This window comes from Anomaloglossus baeobatrachus, chromosome 8 (genome assembly GCF_048569485.1).
Source record: "Anomaloglossus baeobatrachus isolate aAnoBae1 chromosome 8, aAnoBae1.hap1, whole genome shotgun sequence".
NCBI lineage: Eukaryota > Metazoa > Chordata > Amphibia > Anura > Aromobatidae > Anomaloglossus > Anomaloglossus baeobatrachus.
Window position 1 is genome coordinate 108272072 of NC_134360.1, and position 19447 is coordinate 108291518.

General features: G+C 47.6%; 1 protein-coding gene across 4 annotated transcripts in view; it reads left to right on the plus strand.

The window, feature by feature from the left end:
- The window catches only part of TCF20 (transcription factor 20), a 379410-nt gene that overhangs the window by 50061 nt on the left and 309902 nt on the right, over positions 1–19447 (plus strand). For all 4 annotated transcript variants that reach the window (XM_075321944.1, XM_075321945.1, XR_012725109.1 and 1 more), the window contains one exon: positions 4708–10186. In XM_075321944.1, coding sequence (XP_075178059.1) covers positions 4727–10186 — 5460 coding nt within the window. In that variant the 5' untranslated portion in view covers positions 4708–4726. Of the gene's footprint in view, positions 1–4707; positions 10187–19447 lie in introns of those variants that run through there.

Here is a 19447-nt window from a genome sequence, read left to right on the forward strand (position 1 = left end):
TGAGCCGGCAGCTCCCGTCCTGTGCTGCGCCTGCGGTGTACGGCTGCTCCTGTGTGCGGGGAATTATCGCATGGTGTGTGCCAGCCCCGAGCACGTACCGAGCCGTGCAGCACGTACATGACTGTGCCCACTCTGCTGCACGTACATGGCTGTGCCCACTGCTGTGCCCACTCTGCTGCACGTACATGGCTGTGCCCACTGCTGTGCCCATTGCTGTGCTGTGCCCATTGCTGTGCCCACTCTGCTGTACGTACATGGCTGTGCCCACTCTGCTGCACGTACATGGCTGTGCCCTCTGCTGTGCCCGCTCTGCTGCACGTACATGGCTGTGCCCACTGCTGTGCCCACTCTGCTGCATGTGCATGGCTGTGCCCACTGCTGTGCTGTGGCTACTCTGCTTCACGTACATGGATGTGCCCGCACTCTGCTGCACGTACATGGCTGTGCGCACTCTGCTTGTGTCACTCTGCTGCACATACATGGCTGTGCGCACTGTGCTGTGTCACTCTGCTGCACGTACATGGCTGTGCGCACTCTGCACTGCTCATATCCTTGCTTCAGGCAGTAGTGTCGGTGCCACCTTCAGAGGCCTCTGGGGTGCCTACCTCCCAACCCCAGCACAAATGCCTTCAAAGTGGGCCATTTTCACCCCTGCAGATTATAGGGCCGAGTGCTGAACACACCGATCAGGCAGCACACTGACCAATGTAATACAATAGGGATGACCGGTTCTTTCACATAGACAAAATGTTTGTGTGAAAACCTGCAGCATGCGCTGTTCTCCTCTGTGTGTTAGATGAGACTCCCCCATTCAGGTCTCTGGATGTGCACGCCACATCCCATTTTTACTGATACATTGCCATTATTAAGCTAGGACACGGACACACAGACAGAAAAAAACATAGGGATGAAAATCGTCTGAGTTTTCTGGATGAAAATTAAACTTTTTTTTCACATGCGCATCTGACCCATGACACTCATGTACTGTATGGTAACTTTCTTTTGTTTTTGGCTCCATCATACCTTGTATGTATGACCATGGAAGCTACCGCTGTGGTCTTTGATGCCAACCTGCCCCTCGTCTGCACGTGTGGGATTCATTACTTAGTGTGGCTTTCTCTCCACTGGATTGAGTAACTAAGGCCTAGGACACACTGCAAGAAAAACGGTGCGGGTGGCATGCGATAAAAAAATTGCATTCCATTCGGACCATTATTGGTCATAGGCAGCACCCATGAGCGAATTATTTTCTCAGCCCTAATTGGACCAAGAAAACAGTCGCAGCATGCTGCGAGTGTAATGCGAGCCTGTTCCACTTGCACCCATTCAAGTCTATGGGTCGAGATAAAGATCGCACTGCTCTCGCGTTACACCGGTGTAACGTGAGTGCAGTGCGGTTCTCGAATCAGCCGGCAACGGAGGAGATAGGGAGATAAATCCCTCCCCTCTGCAGCGCTGGCCCTCCCCTCCACAGTGCTTGACCCACTCTGCAGCTGTGGTCTGATTGCACAATCGGAACACAGTCGCATGACACTCTGCTCCCACTGTGCTGCGAGCGTGAGCAGAGTGTCATGCAAGGACTCACACACATCCCCGTGTGGCCTCAGCCTTACCACTTGGCTATAATCTAATGCTGTCGATAAAATTAAAAAGCCAATTTCAATTTGAAGGAAGTTGGTTTTCTTTGGCCGTTTTCCATAATGGTGTCTTGTAATGATTGTGTTTCGTTACTCGGGGTGCAATGTTTTTTTATTTTTCTTTCTCCAGCAGTGGTTGTCATAGGTCACACCCAATGTGCCTCGCCTGAAGTAGGGTGTTCAGAGTGTGCTCAGGGCGGGCGCAGCTGGGAGATTGCGAGAAACAGCTACACTGCATGACCGACGTACAGCCCGATATCCTGCATCAGTTTCTGGGCCTATATCTGTGTGCCTTGAATGCTTGTTTTGGGGGACAAATGTTAGATGAAAATGTATCTAACATTTCAGTGAAGATTTGTCATGGTAGCTGTCCTCTTTAGGCTTGGTGATTTATTAGGTGCTCTGTTCAGGCCATACCTATGGTATTACCAACATCTAGACCAGGAGTCACCAACCTGTGGCTCGTGGGCCTATGATGTGTGGCTAACCGAGGTCTGCCAGCTTGGCGCATTTGCACCAGATCTTGTAAACGGCTATGAAAAGCAGGTTTCCAGATGGTGACATTTGTGAGTAGGGCCAACACAGGAGAGCAGATTTGAATGGAGGTAGGAACTCCTGGATATTGGTATACTGCCTTAGTGTGGTGTTTTCTGTGGGAAAGTTTTGGCTGTCATTATACTGGTAATGGGGACTCTGGGTTGGGTGTCACACCTGTGAAGAGCATCAGCTCAATGTGGCTCGTGACCTTCTCTGTGCTGAATGTGTTTCTCGAGGTCAGAAATGTTAGGGACCACTGATCTAGACTCTTAACAAAGTTAAATGCTAGCTTTGTGGTCCAATTTAAATGGAACCTGTCACCAGATTTTTACCTATTAAACTAAAAGAATCACCTTCTGCAGCTCCTGGACTGCATTCTATGAAGGTGCACCTTGGCCCTGACTCCCCTTCCAGACCCCAAAAATAAGTTGACAGTTAGATATGCAAATTACCTTGGTTGACCAGATGGGTGGGCTCATTTTCTGTTCCTGTCCGCCTCCTGCTGCTGATCGCCGTCCTCCTTTCTTGATTGATGGGATGACTCTTCCTCATCTCATTTTCAAATCTTGCGGTTATTTTTAATTATGGTCGGCGCTGTGTAAGACCTCACCAGCTCCATGCTCGTACCCGCCCATAATCTCGCGCCTGCGCATTTAGTTCGCCGCCGTGAGCGAGGGCAGCTATGTTTTCTGCTCTGGCTGCGATATGGCTGAGTGAACTGTGCCTGCGCGAGCCGACCTAACTGCACAGGCGCGAGATTTGAAAAAGCGATGAGGATGGTGACGGAGGCGTCATCCCGTCAATCAAGAAAGTTAGGACGGCGATCAGCGGCAGGAGGGGGGACAGGAGCAGAAAGAGAGCCCGCCCATCTGGCCAACCAAGGTAATTAGCATATCTAATGGCCAAGTTTTATAAAATTATTTTTGAGGTCTGGAAGGGGAGTCAGGGCCAAGGTGCACCGTCATACAATGCAGCCCAGGAGCTGCAGAAGGTGATTCTTTTAGTTTAATAGGGAAAAAAATTCTGGTGACAGGTTCCCTTAAACCCCTTGAGCCCCCGGGCATTTTGCGTTTTTCCGTTTTGTTTTTTGCTCCCCTTCTTCCGAGAGCCGTAACTTTTTTATTTTTCCGTAAACCTTGCCGTATAAGGGCTTGTTTTTTGCAGTTTTAAATGAAACCATAATTTTTACCAGTATAGTGTACTGGAAAACAGGAAAAAAATTCCAAGTGCGGAAAAATTGCATAAAGAAGGGTGATCGCACAATAGTTTTTGGGATATTTTATTCAGTGTTCACTATATGGTAAAACTCATGTGTCGTTGTGATGCCGGAGGTCAGTGCGAGTTTGTAGAAACCAAACATGAATAGGTTTACTTGTATTTAACAGGGTTAAAAAAATTCACAAGCTTGTCCAAAAAAAGTGGCGCACGTATTGCGCCATTTTCCGAAACCCGTAGCATTCTCATTTTGCTGGATCTGGGTCTCAGTGACTGCTTATTTTTTGTGTCTCGAGCTGATGTTTTAAACTGTACCATTTTTGTGCAGATGCTACGTTTTGATCGCCTGTTATTGCATTTTGCGCAAAATTTGCAGCGACCAAAAAACGTAATTTTGGCGTTTGGAATTTTTTTGCCGCTAGGCCGTTTACAGATCAGATTAATTGATTTTATATTTTGATAGATCGGGCATTTTTGAATGCGGCGATACCAAATATGTGTATATTTAAATTTTTTAACCCTTTAATTTTCAATGGGCAAAAGGAACTTTTTAGGTTATTTTTTTCTAATTTTTTAAACCTTTTTTAACTTTTTTTTTTTTTTTTTACTAGTACCCCTAGGGGGCTATATCTCCAGATCACAGCTACAGAGCTAAGATCTGCACATACGCTGCTTTACTTTCAATGCCGGCAGTATTCCGGCATTGAAAGGAAGTGACTCATGTTAGCTACAGGCGTCATCACATGACCCTGTGCTACCATGGCAACCACCGAAAGTCACGTGATCATGTCACGTGACTTCCGATGGGGGCGGGGTAAGTCAGCATAATGGCGGTGCGCATATACATCTCGCGGCTACATTTTGGCAGCGAGATGTAAGCGGTTAATAGTCGCGGGTGGAAGTGATTCCACTCGCGACTAGCAGGCACACATGTCAGCTGTTGAAAACAGCTGATATGTGCGTGGATCGCCGCGGCCTGCCCACGGCAGGGGGCGTGGATTAACTGCACACGATCCATGACGTACCCAGTACGTCATGGATCGTTAAGGGGTTAAAGGCACTTGCCAATTAGCTCTCACACTTTTGGAATCCTGGGTAGGGTACAGTTCAGTGGATACACAGACATGGTTTATACGTTGGCAGTAAGAACTGCTGTCTTTGTCCTATTGCATGTCCCAGAGTTATATGTAATGATTATATTTTCATTGTTTCCTGGTAACCAGAATCTGTAATAATATTAGTATGTATTCCTTGGAGATAACTGTTCTAATATGTTTGTTTTTTTTTTGTTTTTTTTATTCTCTTATTTGTATTGTAGGAAGGGAGAGCTTGGCACCATGCAGTCCTTCCGGGAGCAGAGTAACTACCATGGAAACCCACCTACTTATCCACCAGAGACACATGGAACCTCAAGGCTGGAAGAATTCAGCCCCCGACAACAGACTCAAATATTCCAAGGCAGCTATGGAGGACGTCGAAGTGGGGCAGCCACCCCTACTGCTTTAACTCCAGGAGAAAACTCTAGTCTACAGAATTTCCAAGGTTACCGCAAAGAATCAGGTGATTTCTATTACCTAGGCAGCAAAGAAGCAGGCACTCCAGGGGCTCAGACACAACAGCGTCGGCTACCTGGACTAGTGCAAAGTTATGGTCCTCCCCAAGGAAACAGCAGTACCAGCAGCACTGGCTTCAGCGCTCACTATGGGAGAGAGGGTCACCTCAGCCAATTTGCAGGACAGCATTCTTCTTCAGCTGGTCTTTCTCAGTACTCCCCAGATTTTCCTGGGTCATTTTCTCCAGGTGGTGGACAGTATTCATCACATGTTTCTAGTCAACAGCTTAGGCATCAACTTTATCAGTCACATCAGCCTATTTCTCAGCCTGGTAATTCACCTGCATCCACTGGAACTTCACATCTACAGCAGATTCAACGTTCTGCCAATCTCAATTCTCCTGGTTATCCCCTTCGAATGGGTCAGTTTGGTCAACATTATCAGACTTCCCCAGGATCATCTTCTAGTTCCTATCCTCAGAGATTTGGACAATCTGGAACAAACTATGAAGACTACAGTCCTGGAGGTACTAGCTCTCCATATGAAAGTCATTTGTCTGCATCCTCATATGGGACTCAACAAGGATATAGTAGCTATGCCAGCCAGCACTTAAAAAACTTTGAGGCAACTAAGATTCCCCCAGGAGGAGGTCAGGCTCAGCAACAGCAGCAGAACCCTTCTCATTTATTGCAGTACTCAAACTCCTCTAAATTACTTTCTCCAAGTCAGGCTGGACAATATAATCAATCTGAAGTTCCTGTACGGTCACCTATGCAGTTCCAGCAGAATTTTAGCCCCATCTCCAATCCTTCTCCAGCTGCGTCTGTAGTACAGTCTCCAAGCTGCAGTTCTACACCATCACCTTTGATGACGAGTGGTGAAAACATTCAAAGTGGTCAAGGAAATGTGCCACTTCAATCCAGAACCCGCACATTGCCAATGATGCCGCAATTAAGTCCTAACGCGCAAACTGCAAGTTTTAAAGGTTATGGTGTAGAGGGTCCGCATGAAAAGCATTTAACAGATCCAGGTCTGAGTAGTCTTAATGCACTCAGCACTCAGGTCGCAAATTTGCCTAATACTGTTCAACATATGTTACTATCTGATGCTTTAGCACCTCACAAAAAAGGTGGTAAACGTACTTCAAGGAAAACAGACAGCTGTGCCAATTCTGAAACCTCATCTCAAGCAGAAGAGCAACTGAAATCGCCAATGGCAGAGTCATTAGATGGAAGCTGTTCCAGTAGTTCAGGAGATGCAGATGAAAGGGTAAGGCAGCTAAGTGGCCAGAGCACCAGTTCAGAAGCAGGTAATAAGGGACCTCCTTCAGATAAACAGCCTTCACCTGTTCAGACTTGGCAGAATGAACCTTCAGGAAAGACTGCTGTTAAGGATACTGAAGCAATGTCAGAACCAGCAGAAAACTTTCAGGAAATTTCCAAGCCAAGTGAAAAGTCAGTTGGAGTTATTGTTTCAACAGAAACTGTGGCAAATAGATCAGAGAAAGTAATTGATGAAGCCGCAACACTGATAACGAATGATGATAATGATGATCCAACACCAGAGACAGAATTTCCTGAAATGGTAAAAGGGGAAGATTCTAAGACTTGTCCTAATGGTCAAAGTGGAGAACCTAATACAATTGATGCTGTGTCTACTATGGTAACTAATGTACCCCTAATAGAAACTGATAAATCTCCAGGTGGAACTGAATTGGAATTCAAGGAAGCGCCATCTAATTATCGAAAAACTTCCAGTTTACCCCAACTGTCTAAAAATTCAGATACAGTGAAACTTGTTGGGCAAAGTGAAAGAAAAACCGGAAGAAATGAGAAGTTTCCAAGCCTCTTGCAGGAAGTCCTTCAGGGGCACCATCAACAAGAAAGAAGATATGTGAGGAGTGCACAAGATCAACATCCAGTTACTGAAAGTCCAGATGTTCCTCTAAGGCCCAATGTTCTCATGAGCCAGGCCAATGACTTGGCTAATCACAGCATGCTTGTAAAGACTTTAGCTCCAACTTTAGAATCCTCACATTGGGGACAGTGGGACAGAAAACACACATCAGAAATAAGACCAATCAATTTGGCAGATTATCCTAACACCAGAAAGATTGAGGTAGAACCTCCAGCTTCTTGCCATGAACCCAGCAGTGGCCCTTCAGAAAGAAGGTCTGTTATCTGTGACATCTCCCCACTTAGGCAGCTTGTGCGTGATCCATCTATCTCTCATGTTGCATCTTGTCAAGAAAGATCACAGGAAGGCAGAGCTGGACAGTCTGTTATTTTGCCCAGTGGAATGTTGTCTTTGGAAAAGTCAAATAGTCAAAGTGGAGTTGCGAAAGGAGAAGAAACAGAATCTTCAAAGATTCTCAGAAAACGAACAGGAGACCAATGTCTCCCATACAGCTCCAAAGAGACCCCCAGAGGAAATACAAGCCCAAGATCCATGCCATTTGATTCAAACCAAGACTATAGCTCACACGGCCGTTCATCTAATCCTAAAAGGGGAACTGGAAGAATAGGATCACGAGGAAGATCACCTGCTCAAGATCTTGGTGATAAATTAAAATTGTCACCTGGAAGAAGTCGTGGTTCATCAGACATTCATCACATGACATCAACAATAGGTCTTTCAGAGCGAGCTAGTCGTGAAGCTTTGTACTCTGCTTTCTTCCAGAATGCTGATAACTCTGCCCTTGGTTACCATACTAACTCAAGATCAAGTTCTTATGGCGAGCCTCATCCATCATTTACATCATCTTTGCATTACAAAAGACAGATGTATCAGCAAGAGGAATACAAAGAATGGTTGGGAAGCTCTGCTCAAGCAATACTGTCCGCTTCACAGCATCGTCAGGATTTACAGAGAAAAAGCCCTAGACAGGAGTCCTTTCATGTTCGAAGTCCTGGTAGGAGTGAATCTGAAGGGTTAGCATATGGTCAGCCAGGTTCATTTCATGAACCCGGCAATATAGACTTTAGCCGCCAGATACGTATGTGTGAAAGTACAACTTCTACTTTAGCAGCTGGAGAATTGAAACGAAGTAGTCAAAAAACTCCTCCAGGAGATTCTGCAGGTTGGCATCTAGGGCGACAGTCTTCACCTGCAAAGAAAACTGGTTCTCCAGCTAGTGCAAATCAAAAGCCATTCAGTCCTATTAGAGATTCTGAAACACATGGTCATAGACCCAATGAACCAGCTGAACTTACTAAATCTGGGTATAATGCTCATCGTCCTTTAGGACCTGAAGAAGTATCCCACCATAACCCTTTAATTATGAGAAGGAAAGTACGTTCATTCATCTCTCCTATTCCAAGCAAAAGGCAGTTGCCCGAAGAGAAAGCACGTCCTATTATTGACCCTTTTAAAGACTGTTCTGACAGAAGACTCGGATCACACAGTCGATCGCCAAGGGCAAATGAAAACGAATTTTTATCTTTGACAGAAGAGCAAACGAAGTCTGGTCTTGAGCAGAGGAGCCCCACAGCAGTTACTCTTTCAAGTCCAACCAAGACAAAAATTCTCCCTCCACGCAAAGGAAGGGGTCTTAAGTTGGAAGCCATAGTGCAAAAGATTACATCACCTAATATTCGGCGTACCACAGCTCCAAGTAGCTCAGAGAGTGTTGTTGAGCCTGTAACACTTGATGACATTTTATCACTCAAGGGTAGGAGTTCTGAGGCAAGTAGTTCCATGGAGGAGACAGCTGAAAGAGCATTGAATGTTGTGCCAGACATTTCTAACAATGAGGATATAAAAAATCAGTGTCTTTCACCAAAGTCTTTTGAGGCTTGGTCTGTTGATAATGACAATCAGATTAAAAAGGAAATGGACAAACAATTTATAGAAACCAAAGAGCTCCCACAAGCTGGGCCTTTAATACAACAAACCTCCAACCATTTTTTGGAAACTAGGGGAAACTCTCCAGCTTTAGAACAAAAATGCTCGTTGCCACAGATTCAACCTTCTGAAATAACTGATAAAGAGAAGGCAGTTAATGCTCAATGTCCTGTTACCCCCAAGCAAGCTGTAATACCTCCAAAAGGATACTTTCCATCTGGAAAAAAGAAAGGTCGTCCCATTGGTAGTGTCAACAAGCAGAAAAAGCTTCAACAGCAGAATGCTCAGCAGCTTCAACAGCAGAATGCTCAGCAGCTTCAACAGCAGAATGCTCAGCAGCTTCAACAGCAGAATGCTCAGCAGCTTCAACAGCAGAATGCTCAGCAGCTAGTGCAGGAACATCAACAATTTCAGTCTCCTATTACAGTAAGCCTGGCACCTCTTCCTCCTCTACAGAAAGCACCCGTGATATCAGAGCAGATCTTGGAGTCTGCGCCTAAACCAAAAAGAAGGCGAAGGGAAAGAAGGAAGCAACCTGGAACTGTTCGGAGGAAGAGGGGAAAACAAGTGGCACCTATTGTGGCTCCCATAGAACCAGAGATCAAATTAAAGTATGCCAGTCAAACATTTGATAAAACAGAAACCAAAACCAAATCCTTTTTTCCCTATATCCATGTAGAAAACAAGGAAGAGTTGGGCCTGTCTTGTGTCATTATCAATGCCGAAGAGGAAGAGCAGAGATGGAGAAACATATCTTCTGTACGAAAAGATCAAAGGTCCATATCTCCACAACCTACTGAGAGTAAAGCTCTTCCAGTCTCAAGCTTTATGGTACAGGGACCAGCTATCACAGAATCTGCATCAGTCGGGCACCTTGTCTGTTGTTTCTGTGGAAAATGGGCAAACTTCAAAAATCTTGGTGATCTTTTTGGTCCTTTTTATACACAGGAATATGCATCTACTCTGTCAAAAAACCCACCACCCAAAAAGTCATCTGAAACCCCCAAAAAAGTGAAAGTTCGACATAAAGATACATTGGATGGTTCTAAGAGTGACTCTGATGAAGAGGAAGAGGCGCCACAACAAGCCAGGGAACTGCGCAGTTTGTCTGCACATCCTCGTTACAAACGCCGAAATCGTTCTGGAGATTATGCCTCTTCAAGACATGCTGTACCTTCCCGTAGAAAGACCACTGATTCTTGTGAATTTGGCTCTTTGGACTCAAGTGGGATAGTCACTGCAGATGGAGTACCTGAGCAAGGATTTCAGATTCCCCAGCTACCTCTTGACATCAATGAATTCTGGATGCATGAGGCATGTGTCCTTTGGGCCAATGGTGTCTACTTTGTTTGTGGACGATTGTATGGATTGCAAGAGGCTTTTGACATTACCAGAGAAATGGTAAGTGAGCTGAATAAGTCTTCTTTACTGCAAGTGTTGGTTTTTGTATATTTTCATTTTGTTTACTTTGTCATGAGAAAAGTGACTAGGAAATTTTGTAGCTTGGATACGATGCAAGTATTAAAAGACATACAATACAGATCAAACGTTTGGACACACCTTCTCATTCAAAGAGTTTTCTTTATTTTCCTGACTCTGAAAATAGTAGATTCACATTGTAGGCATCAAAACTATGAATTAACACATGTGGAATGAAATACTTAAAGGGAACCTGTCAGCAGAAATTTTGCAATAAACCTAAAAGATTCCCCTTCTGCAGTTCCTGGGCTGCATTCTAGAAAGGTTCCTGTTGCTATTGTGCCCCCTTTGAGACCTAAATAAATACTTTATAAAGTCTTACCTTTTTGTATGCAAACCTTTTTTTATGGTCACGGGGGCTGTCTGTCTTGCGTCCGTTATTCTCCCTCCTGCCGCTGTACGCTGTCCCCCATTGCTCATTTCCATACCTGAGGACGCTGCCCAGTGCTCCCGAGGTCTTGCGCATGCCCAGTGCCACTCTCGCGGGACTGAGCACTGTGCACACTGTGACCGCTGGTGACGTGATTGCGCAGGCGTGAGATTATGGGCGGTGCTGTGATTGTCATCAGCAGCGTCATCCAAGTACGCACGCACCATCACCGCACAGCAGAAGAGACTTGTTTGGACTAAAGAACACAAGGAATGGACATTAGACCAGTGGAAATCTGCTTTGGTCTGATGAGTCCAAATTTGAGATCTTTGGATCCAACCACCTTGTCTTTGTGCGACGCAGAAAAGGTGAACGGATGGACTCTACATGCCTGGCTCCCACCGTGAAGCATGGAGGAGAAGGTGTGATGGTGTGGGGGTGCTTTGCTGGTGACACTGTTGGGGATTTTTTCAAAATTGAAGGCATACTGAACCAGCATGGCTACCATAGCATCTTGCAGCGGCATGCTATTCCATCCGGTTTGCGTTTAGTTGGACCATCATTTTATTTTTCAACAGGACAATGACCCCAAACACACCTCCAGGCTGTGTAAGGGCTATTTGACTAAGAAGGAGAGTGATGGGGTGCTACGCCAGATGACCTGGCCTCCAGTCACCAGACCTGAACCCAATCGAGATGGTTTGCGGTGAGCTGGACCACAGAGTGAAGGCAAAATGGCTAACAAGTGCTAAGCATCTCTGGGAACTCCTTCAAGACTGTTGGAAGACCATTTCCGGTGACTACCTCTTGACGCTCATGAAGAGAATGCCAAGAGTGTGCAAAGCAGTAATCAAGTCAAAAGGTGGCTACTTTGAAGAACCTAGCATATAAGACATATTTTCAGTTGTTTCACACTTTTTTATTATTTCATTCCACATGTGTTTAATTCATAGTTTTGATGCCTTCAATGTGAATCTACAATTTTCAGAGTCATGAAAATAAAGAAAACTCTTTGAGAAGGTGTCCAAATTTTTGGTCTGTACTGTATATATACTTATTTGAAGTTCTAAAACTAAGAATTCATTAAAAGGCAGGGGGTAAAAAAAAATATAGAGAGAATTCAGTTAGTTAGGAAAATGTGTGTGTATACATGCTATAGTTAAAAATGTAGAGACCAATGAGCTAGAATAGATCAATACAATGCCTCTAGGTGTACTGTTAAAGCACCACTCCAGCATTTTGTTTTTTTGTTTTTTTTCACATATGAATTGGTGCTTTAAAGGTAAGTCCCCTGCCCTCAATCTTATTGGTCTTATACTCACCTTCCAGCGTCTTTACCTTTTGTTCTGAGTCAGTTTGCTTCCTCTGCGCCATCTTTTGACTATAACTTCTGACAGGCTGGAAGTCAGACGTTACATCTGAAGATCTATATGGAAGTCTCTTAGAGCCAGATTGAAGCTCTCCTAGACTTCTATTGAGTTGTGACCTCCAGCTCTGTCCATGAAACACTGCAGCAGCCGGCAGGTCACAAACTGCTGAAGACTGAGGGGTGCTTCACACACAGCGAGATCGCTGCTGAGATCGCTCCTGAGTCACGTTTTTTGTGACGCAGCAGTGACCTCATTAGCGATTTCGCTGTGTGTGACACTGAGCAGCGATCTGGCCCCTGCTGTGAGATCACTGCTCGTTACACACAGTCCTGGTTCGTTTTTTTATTGTTGCTCTCCTGCTGTGATGCACAGATCACTGTGTGTGTCTGCGAGAGAGCGACGAAATGAAGCTAGCAGAGAGCAGGAGCCGGCATCTGCCAGCCTGTGGTAAGCTGTAACCAGGGTAAACATCGGGTATCCAAGGTGGTTACCCGATATTTACCTTTGTTACCAGCCTCCGCCGCTCTCACGCTGCCAGTGCCGGCTCCCTGCTCTCTGCACATGTAGCTGCAGTGCACATCGTGTAATTAACCCGATGTGTACTGTAGCTAGGAGTGCAGGGAGCCAGCGCTAAGCAGTGTGCGCGGCTCCCTGCTCTCTGCACATGTAGCGACGTTATGATCGCTGCTGCGTCGCTGTGTTTGACTTACTAGGTCGCTGTTACGTCACAGAAAATGGTGACGTAACAGCGACGTCGTTATCGCTGTCGCTATGTGTGAACCCAGCTTGATTGGCGAGACGCAGATAACAGATGCTAGAGGGTGAATAGAAGATTAGGGGTAAGGGACTTAGATTTAAAGCACCACTCTAGCGGTGAAGTAAGAAAAACAAAACAACAAAACGCAGTGGTGCTTCTAAAAGGAATTGATCAGTAGGATCAACCCTCCTAAGCCATCTAAATGGGCATGCAGGAAGCTGAATAAAATACCTTGCAATTTACGATCAGATGTTTTATTCCAGAAAATTCTTGTTATCTTATGTAAATGAATCTTAAGATCTATGGGTGGACACTGATCTGCATAAAATTCTGCATCCAGAGTTCTTTTTCAAATCAAAGAGGATATTGCCAGTGTGAGACATGTCACTAAGGCTAAGTTCACACATCAGTTTTTTCCAATCAGGCACAATGCGGTTTATGCCTGATGCAACGGATCCGTCTCAGATTCTGTAAAACCAAATGTGACGGATCCGGTAAAAAAAAACTTTTTCTATGCTTTTTTTTTTTTTTTTTTTTTTTATGCTGAGAGAGAGAGAGACCCCATCATCACCGCACAAACACGGACACTACCGCCCCCCACCCATCACCGCACACGCAGGCACTCTCGCGCGCATCATCACCGCACAAACACCGGCACTACCGCACGCATCATCATCACCGCACACGCATGCACTATCGCCCCCATCACCGCACACGCAGGCACTACCGCACGCATCATCACCGCACAACCACCGGCACTACCGCCCCCCCCCCCCCCATCACCGCACACGCAGGCACTCTCGCACGCATCATCACCGCACACGCAGGCACTCTCGCACGCATCATCACCGCACACGCAGGCACTCTCGCACGCATCATCACCGCACACGCAGGCACTCTCGCACGCATCATCACCGCACACGCAGGCACTCTCGCACGCATCATCACCGCACACGCAGGCACTCTCGCACGCATCATCACCGCACACGCAGGCACTCTCGCACGCATCATCACCGTACACGCAGGCACTCTCGCACGCATCATCACCGTACACGCAGGCACTCTCGCACGCATCATCACCGCACATGCAGGCACTCTCGCACGCATCATCACCGCACATGCAGGCACTGTCACACGCATAATCACCGCACACGCAGGCACTACAGCCCCCATCATCACCGCACATGCAGGCACTCTTGCACGCACCATCACCGCACAAGCAGGCACTACAGCCCCCATCATTACCGCACAGGCAGGCGCTCTCGCACGCACCATCACCGCACAGGCAGGCGCTCTCGCACGCACCATCACCGCACAGGCAGGCGCTCTCGCACGCACCATCACCGCACATGCAGGCACTCTCGCACGCATAATCACCGCACAGGCAGGCACTCTCGCACGCATTATCACCGCACAGGCAGGCACTCTCGCACGCATCATCACCGCACATGCAGGCACTGTCGCACGCATCATCACCGCACATGCAGACACTCTCACACGCATAATCACCGCACACGCAGGCACTACAGCCCCCATCATCACCGCACATGCAGGCACTCTTGCACGCACCATCACCGCACAAGCAGGCACTACAGCCCCCATCATTACCGCACATGCAGGCACTCTCGCACGCACCATCACCGCACAAGCAGGCACTACACCCCCATCATCACCGCACATGCAGGCACTCACACTCACCATCACCGCACAAGCAGGCACTACAGCCTCCATCATCACCGCACATACACCGGCACTCCCGCACGCATCATCACCGCACATACACCGGCACTCCCGCACGCACCATCACCGCACATACACCGGCACTCCCGCACGCACCATCACCGCACATACACCGGCACTCCCGCACGCACCATCACCGCACATACACCGGCACTCCCGCACGCACCATTACCGCACATACACCGGCACTCCCGCACGCACCATCACCGCACATACACCGGCACTCCCGTACCCATCATCACCGCACACGCAGGCACTCCCGCACGCATCATCACCGCACACGCAGGCACTCCCGCACGCATCATCACCGCACACGCAGGCACTCCCGCACCCATCATCACCGCACACGCAGGCACTCCCGCACGCATCATCACCGCACACGCAGGCACTCCCGCACGCATCATCACCGCACACGCAGGCACTACTTCAGTGACGTCCCCGCTGACAGTGCGACACCCTTCAGTTGCTGCGTGGAGCTCACAGTGAGCAGCGGTGTTCTACTGCCGCTTCTGTCAGCTTCATGTAGCAGAGCTGAAATCGTCGTGGGACCTCTGTGGATTACATCAGACCTGGAGGGGTATTTGGGGATTTTAATAAAATGGTGAAAGAGGGTGTTTTTTTTGTCTTTTATTCCAAATAAAGTATTTTTTGGGGGGGGTGTGTATATTTACTTTCACTTACAGGTTAATCATTAGGGTGTCTCATAGACGTCTGCCATGGTTAACCCCTTATTACCCCGATTGCCACTGCACCAGGGCAATTCGGGATGAGTCTGGTAGAGTCCCAGGACTGTCTCATTTAATGGATGCGGCAATTCCGGGCGGCTGCTGGCTGATATTGTTAGGCTGGGGGGCTCCCCATAACGTGGGGCTCCCCATCCTGAGAATACCAGCCCTCAGCCGTGTGGCTTTATCTCGGCTGGTTTCAAAATTGGGGGGACCTCACGTCGTTTTTTTTATTTATTTTACTGCACATATAGACCCGCCCACCAGCGGCTGTGATTGGTTGCAGTCAGACACGCCCTCACACTGAGTGACCGCTGTCTCACTGCAACCAATCATAGGCACCGGTGGGCGGGCAAAGCAGTGAATACAAGATTGAATAATGGGCACCCGGCATTTTCAAATCAGGAGAAGCCGCCAGCAGTGTGACAGCCGTGCAGCACCACGCCAGTGATCGGTGAGTTAGTGAATGTGTCAGTGATTGAGTCAGTGAGTGAGTGACCAACGGATGCGTTTTTCCCGCAAATCGCCGGATTGTGCCGCAGAGCAAAAACCTGATGTGTGAACATACCCTAAGCCAGTGTGGTACAACTGAACGTTGAGGGTATGTGCGCACGTTGCTTTTTACCTGCTTTTTACCTGCTTTTTTGCTGCTTTTTCTTCTGCGCTGTTTAATGCCAAAATGGATGTGTTCTTCTATTCAAGCAAAGTCTATGGGAATTTGGGTTTCTTGTTCACACTATGTTGTTCAAAATGCTGCCTTTTTGTGGCAGAACTTTGGTCAAAAACTCAGCTTTTCAAAGAAGCAACATGTCAATTGTTTTTGCCATTTGGGTTTTGCACTGCAAAGCTGAGTTTTTGACCAAAGTTCTGCCACAAAAAGGCAGCATTTTGAACAACATAGTGTGAACAAGAAACCCAAATTCCCATAGACTTTGCTTGAATAGAAGAACACATCCATTTTGGCATTAAACAGCGCAGAAGAAAAAGCAGCAAAAAAGCAGGTAAAAAGCAGGTAAAAAGCAACGTGCGCACATACCCTGACTCATTACAAACACATTTGCAGCTGCAGCTTTCACAGCTCTTCTCTATTGCAACACTGACTGCATTTTAAATGAAAGCGGAGTCACTATAAAAAGACATCTACAGATGTTTAATGCAATAATATCCGTTATAATCAGGCCCAGCTCTGCTTTTAGTGCAGCCATCACAGATCACACTGGCAAAAGACCCTTTTATTCTCTGACGCCTCATTGGGGACACAGGACCATGGGACCATGGGTGTTATGCTGCCTATCCATAGGAAGACATAGGAAGACACTAAGTACCGTGTTTTTCCAAAAATAAGACACTGTCTTATATTTTTTTTGGCCCCCCTCTTGCAGAAACACGGTTGGGGGTAAGTTTACCCCCCAAAAAAGCAGACCCCCACTTCCCAGGAGACTCATACTCACCAGACCAGGACGTCTGCGTGGTTCCCAGGTCCTCCTGTGATCTCCGGTCGGTGCTGCACGCCGTCCTACCCTGCTGCTAGCTGACATACTGACACACACAGAAGATCTCAGACACACACAGCAGATCACACACAGCAGATCACAGATATACACAGCAGATCACAGATATGCACAGCAGATCACACACAGTAGATTGCAGGCACACACAGCCGATCACAGATACACACAGCCGATCACAGATACACACAGCCGATCACAGATACACACAGCCGATCGCAGATACACACACAGCCGATCGCAGATACACACACAGCCGATCGCAGATACACACACAGCAGATCGCAGATACACACACACAGCAGATCGCAGATCACACACAGCAGATCGCAGATATACACAGCAGATCACACACAGCAGATCTCAGGCATGCACAGCCATCACATATACACACATCCGATCACAGATACACACAGCCGATCACAGATACACACACAGCAGATCGCAGATCACACACAGCCATCACAGATACACACATCTGATCACAGATACACACAGCAGATCGCAGATATACACAGCAGATCACACACAGCCGATCACAGATACACACAGCCGATCACAGATACACACAGCCGATCACAGATACACACACACTGCAGATCGCAGATATATACAGCAGATCACACACAGCAGATCTCAGGCATGCACAGCCATCACAGATACACACATCCGATCACAGATACACACATCCGATCACAGATACACACAGCCGATCACAGATACACACACACACACACAGCCGATCACAGATACACACACACACACAGCAGATCGCAGATCACACACAGCAGATCTCAGGCACACACAGCCATCGCAGATACACACAGCCGATCGCAGATACACACAGCCGATCGCAGATACACACAGCCGATCGCAGATACACACAGCCGATCGCAGATACACACAGCCGATCGCAGATACACACAGCCGATCGCAGATACACACAGCCGATCGCAGATACACACAGCCGATCGCAGATACACACAGCCGATCGCAGATACACACAGCCGATCGCAGATACACACAGCCGATCGCAGATACACACAGCCGATCGCAGATACACACAGCCGATCGCAGATACACACAGCAGATCACACACAGCAGATCACAGGCACACACATCCGATCACAGGCACACACATCCGATCACAGATACACACATCCGATCACAGATACACACAGCCGATCACAGATACACACACAGCCGATCGCAGATACACACACAGCCGATCGCAGATACACACACACAGCAGATCGCAGATATACACAGCAGATCACACACAGCAGATCACAGGCACACACATCCGATCACAGATACACACATCCGATCACAGATACACACAGCCGATCACAGATACACACACAGCCGATCGCAGATACACACACAGCCGATCGCAGATACACACACAGCAGATCGCAGATATACACAGCAGATCACACACAGCAGATCACAGGCACACACATCCGATCACAGATACACACATCCGATCACAGATACACACAGCCGATCACAGATACACACACAGCCGATCGCAGATACACACACAGCCGATCGCAGATACACACACAGCAGATCGCAGATATACACAGCAGATCACACACAGCAGATCACAGGCACACACATCCGATCACAGATACACACATCCGATCACAGATACACACATCCGATCACAGATACACACAGCCGATCACAGATACACACACACAGCCGATCGCAGATACACACACAGCCGATCGCAGATACACACACAGCAGATCGCAGATATACACAGCAGATCACACACAGCAGATCACAGGCACACACATCCGATCACAGATACACACATCCGATCACAGATATACACAGCCGATCACAGATACACACACAGCCGATCACAGATACACACAGCCGATCACAGATACACACACAGCCGATCGCAGATACACACACAGCAGATCGCAGATATACACAGCAGATCACACACAGCAGATCACAGGCACACACATCCGATCACAGATACACACAGCCGATCACAGATACACACACAGCCGATCACAGATACACACACAGCCGATCACAGATACACACACAGCCGATCGCAGATACACACACAGCAGATCGCAGATATACACAGCAGATCACACACAGCAGATCACAGGCACACACATCCGATCACCGATACACACATCCGATCACAGATACACACATCCGATCACAGATACACACACATCCGATCACAGATACACACACAGCCGATCACAGATACACACACAGCCGATCACAGATACACACACAGCCGATCGCAGATACACACAGCAGATCGCAGATATACACAGCAGATCACACACAGCAGATCTCAGGCATGCACAGCCATCACAGATACACACATCCGATCAGATACACACAGCCGATCACAGATACACACACACACGCACAGCAGATCGCAGATCACACACAGCAGATCTCAGGCACACACAGCCGATCGCAGACACACACAGCCGATCGCAGACACACACAGCCGATCGCAGACACACACAGCCGATCGCAGACACACACAGCCGATCGCAGACACACACAGCCGATCGCAGACACACACAGCCGATCGCAGACACACACAGCCGATCGCAGACACACACAGCCGATCGCAGACACACACAGCCGATCGCAGATACACACAGCCGATCACACACACACACACACAGCAGATCGCAGATATACACAGCAGATCACACAC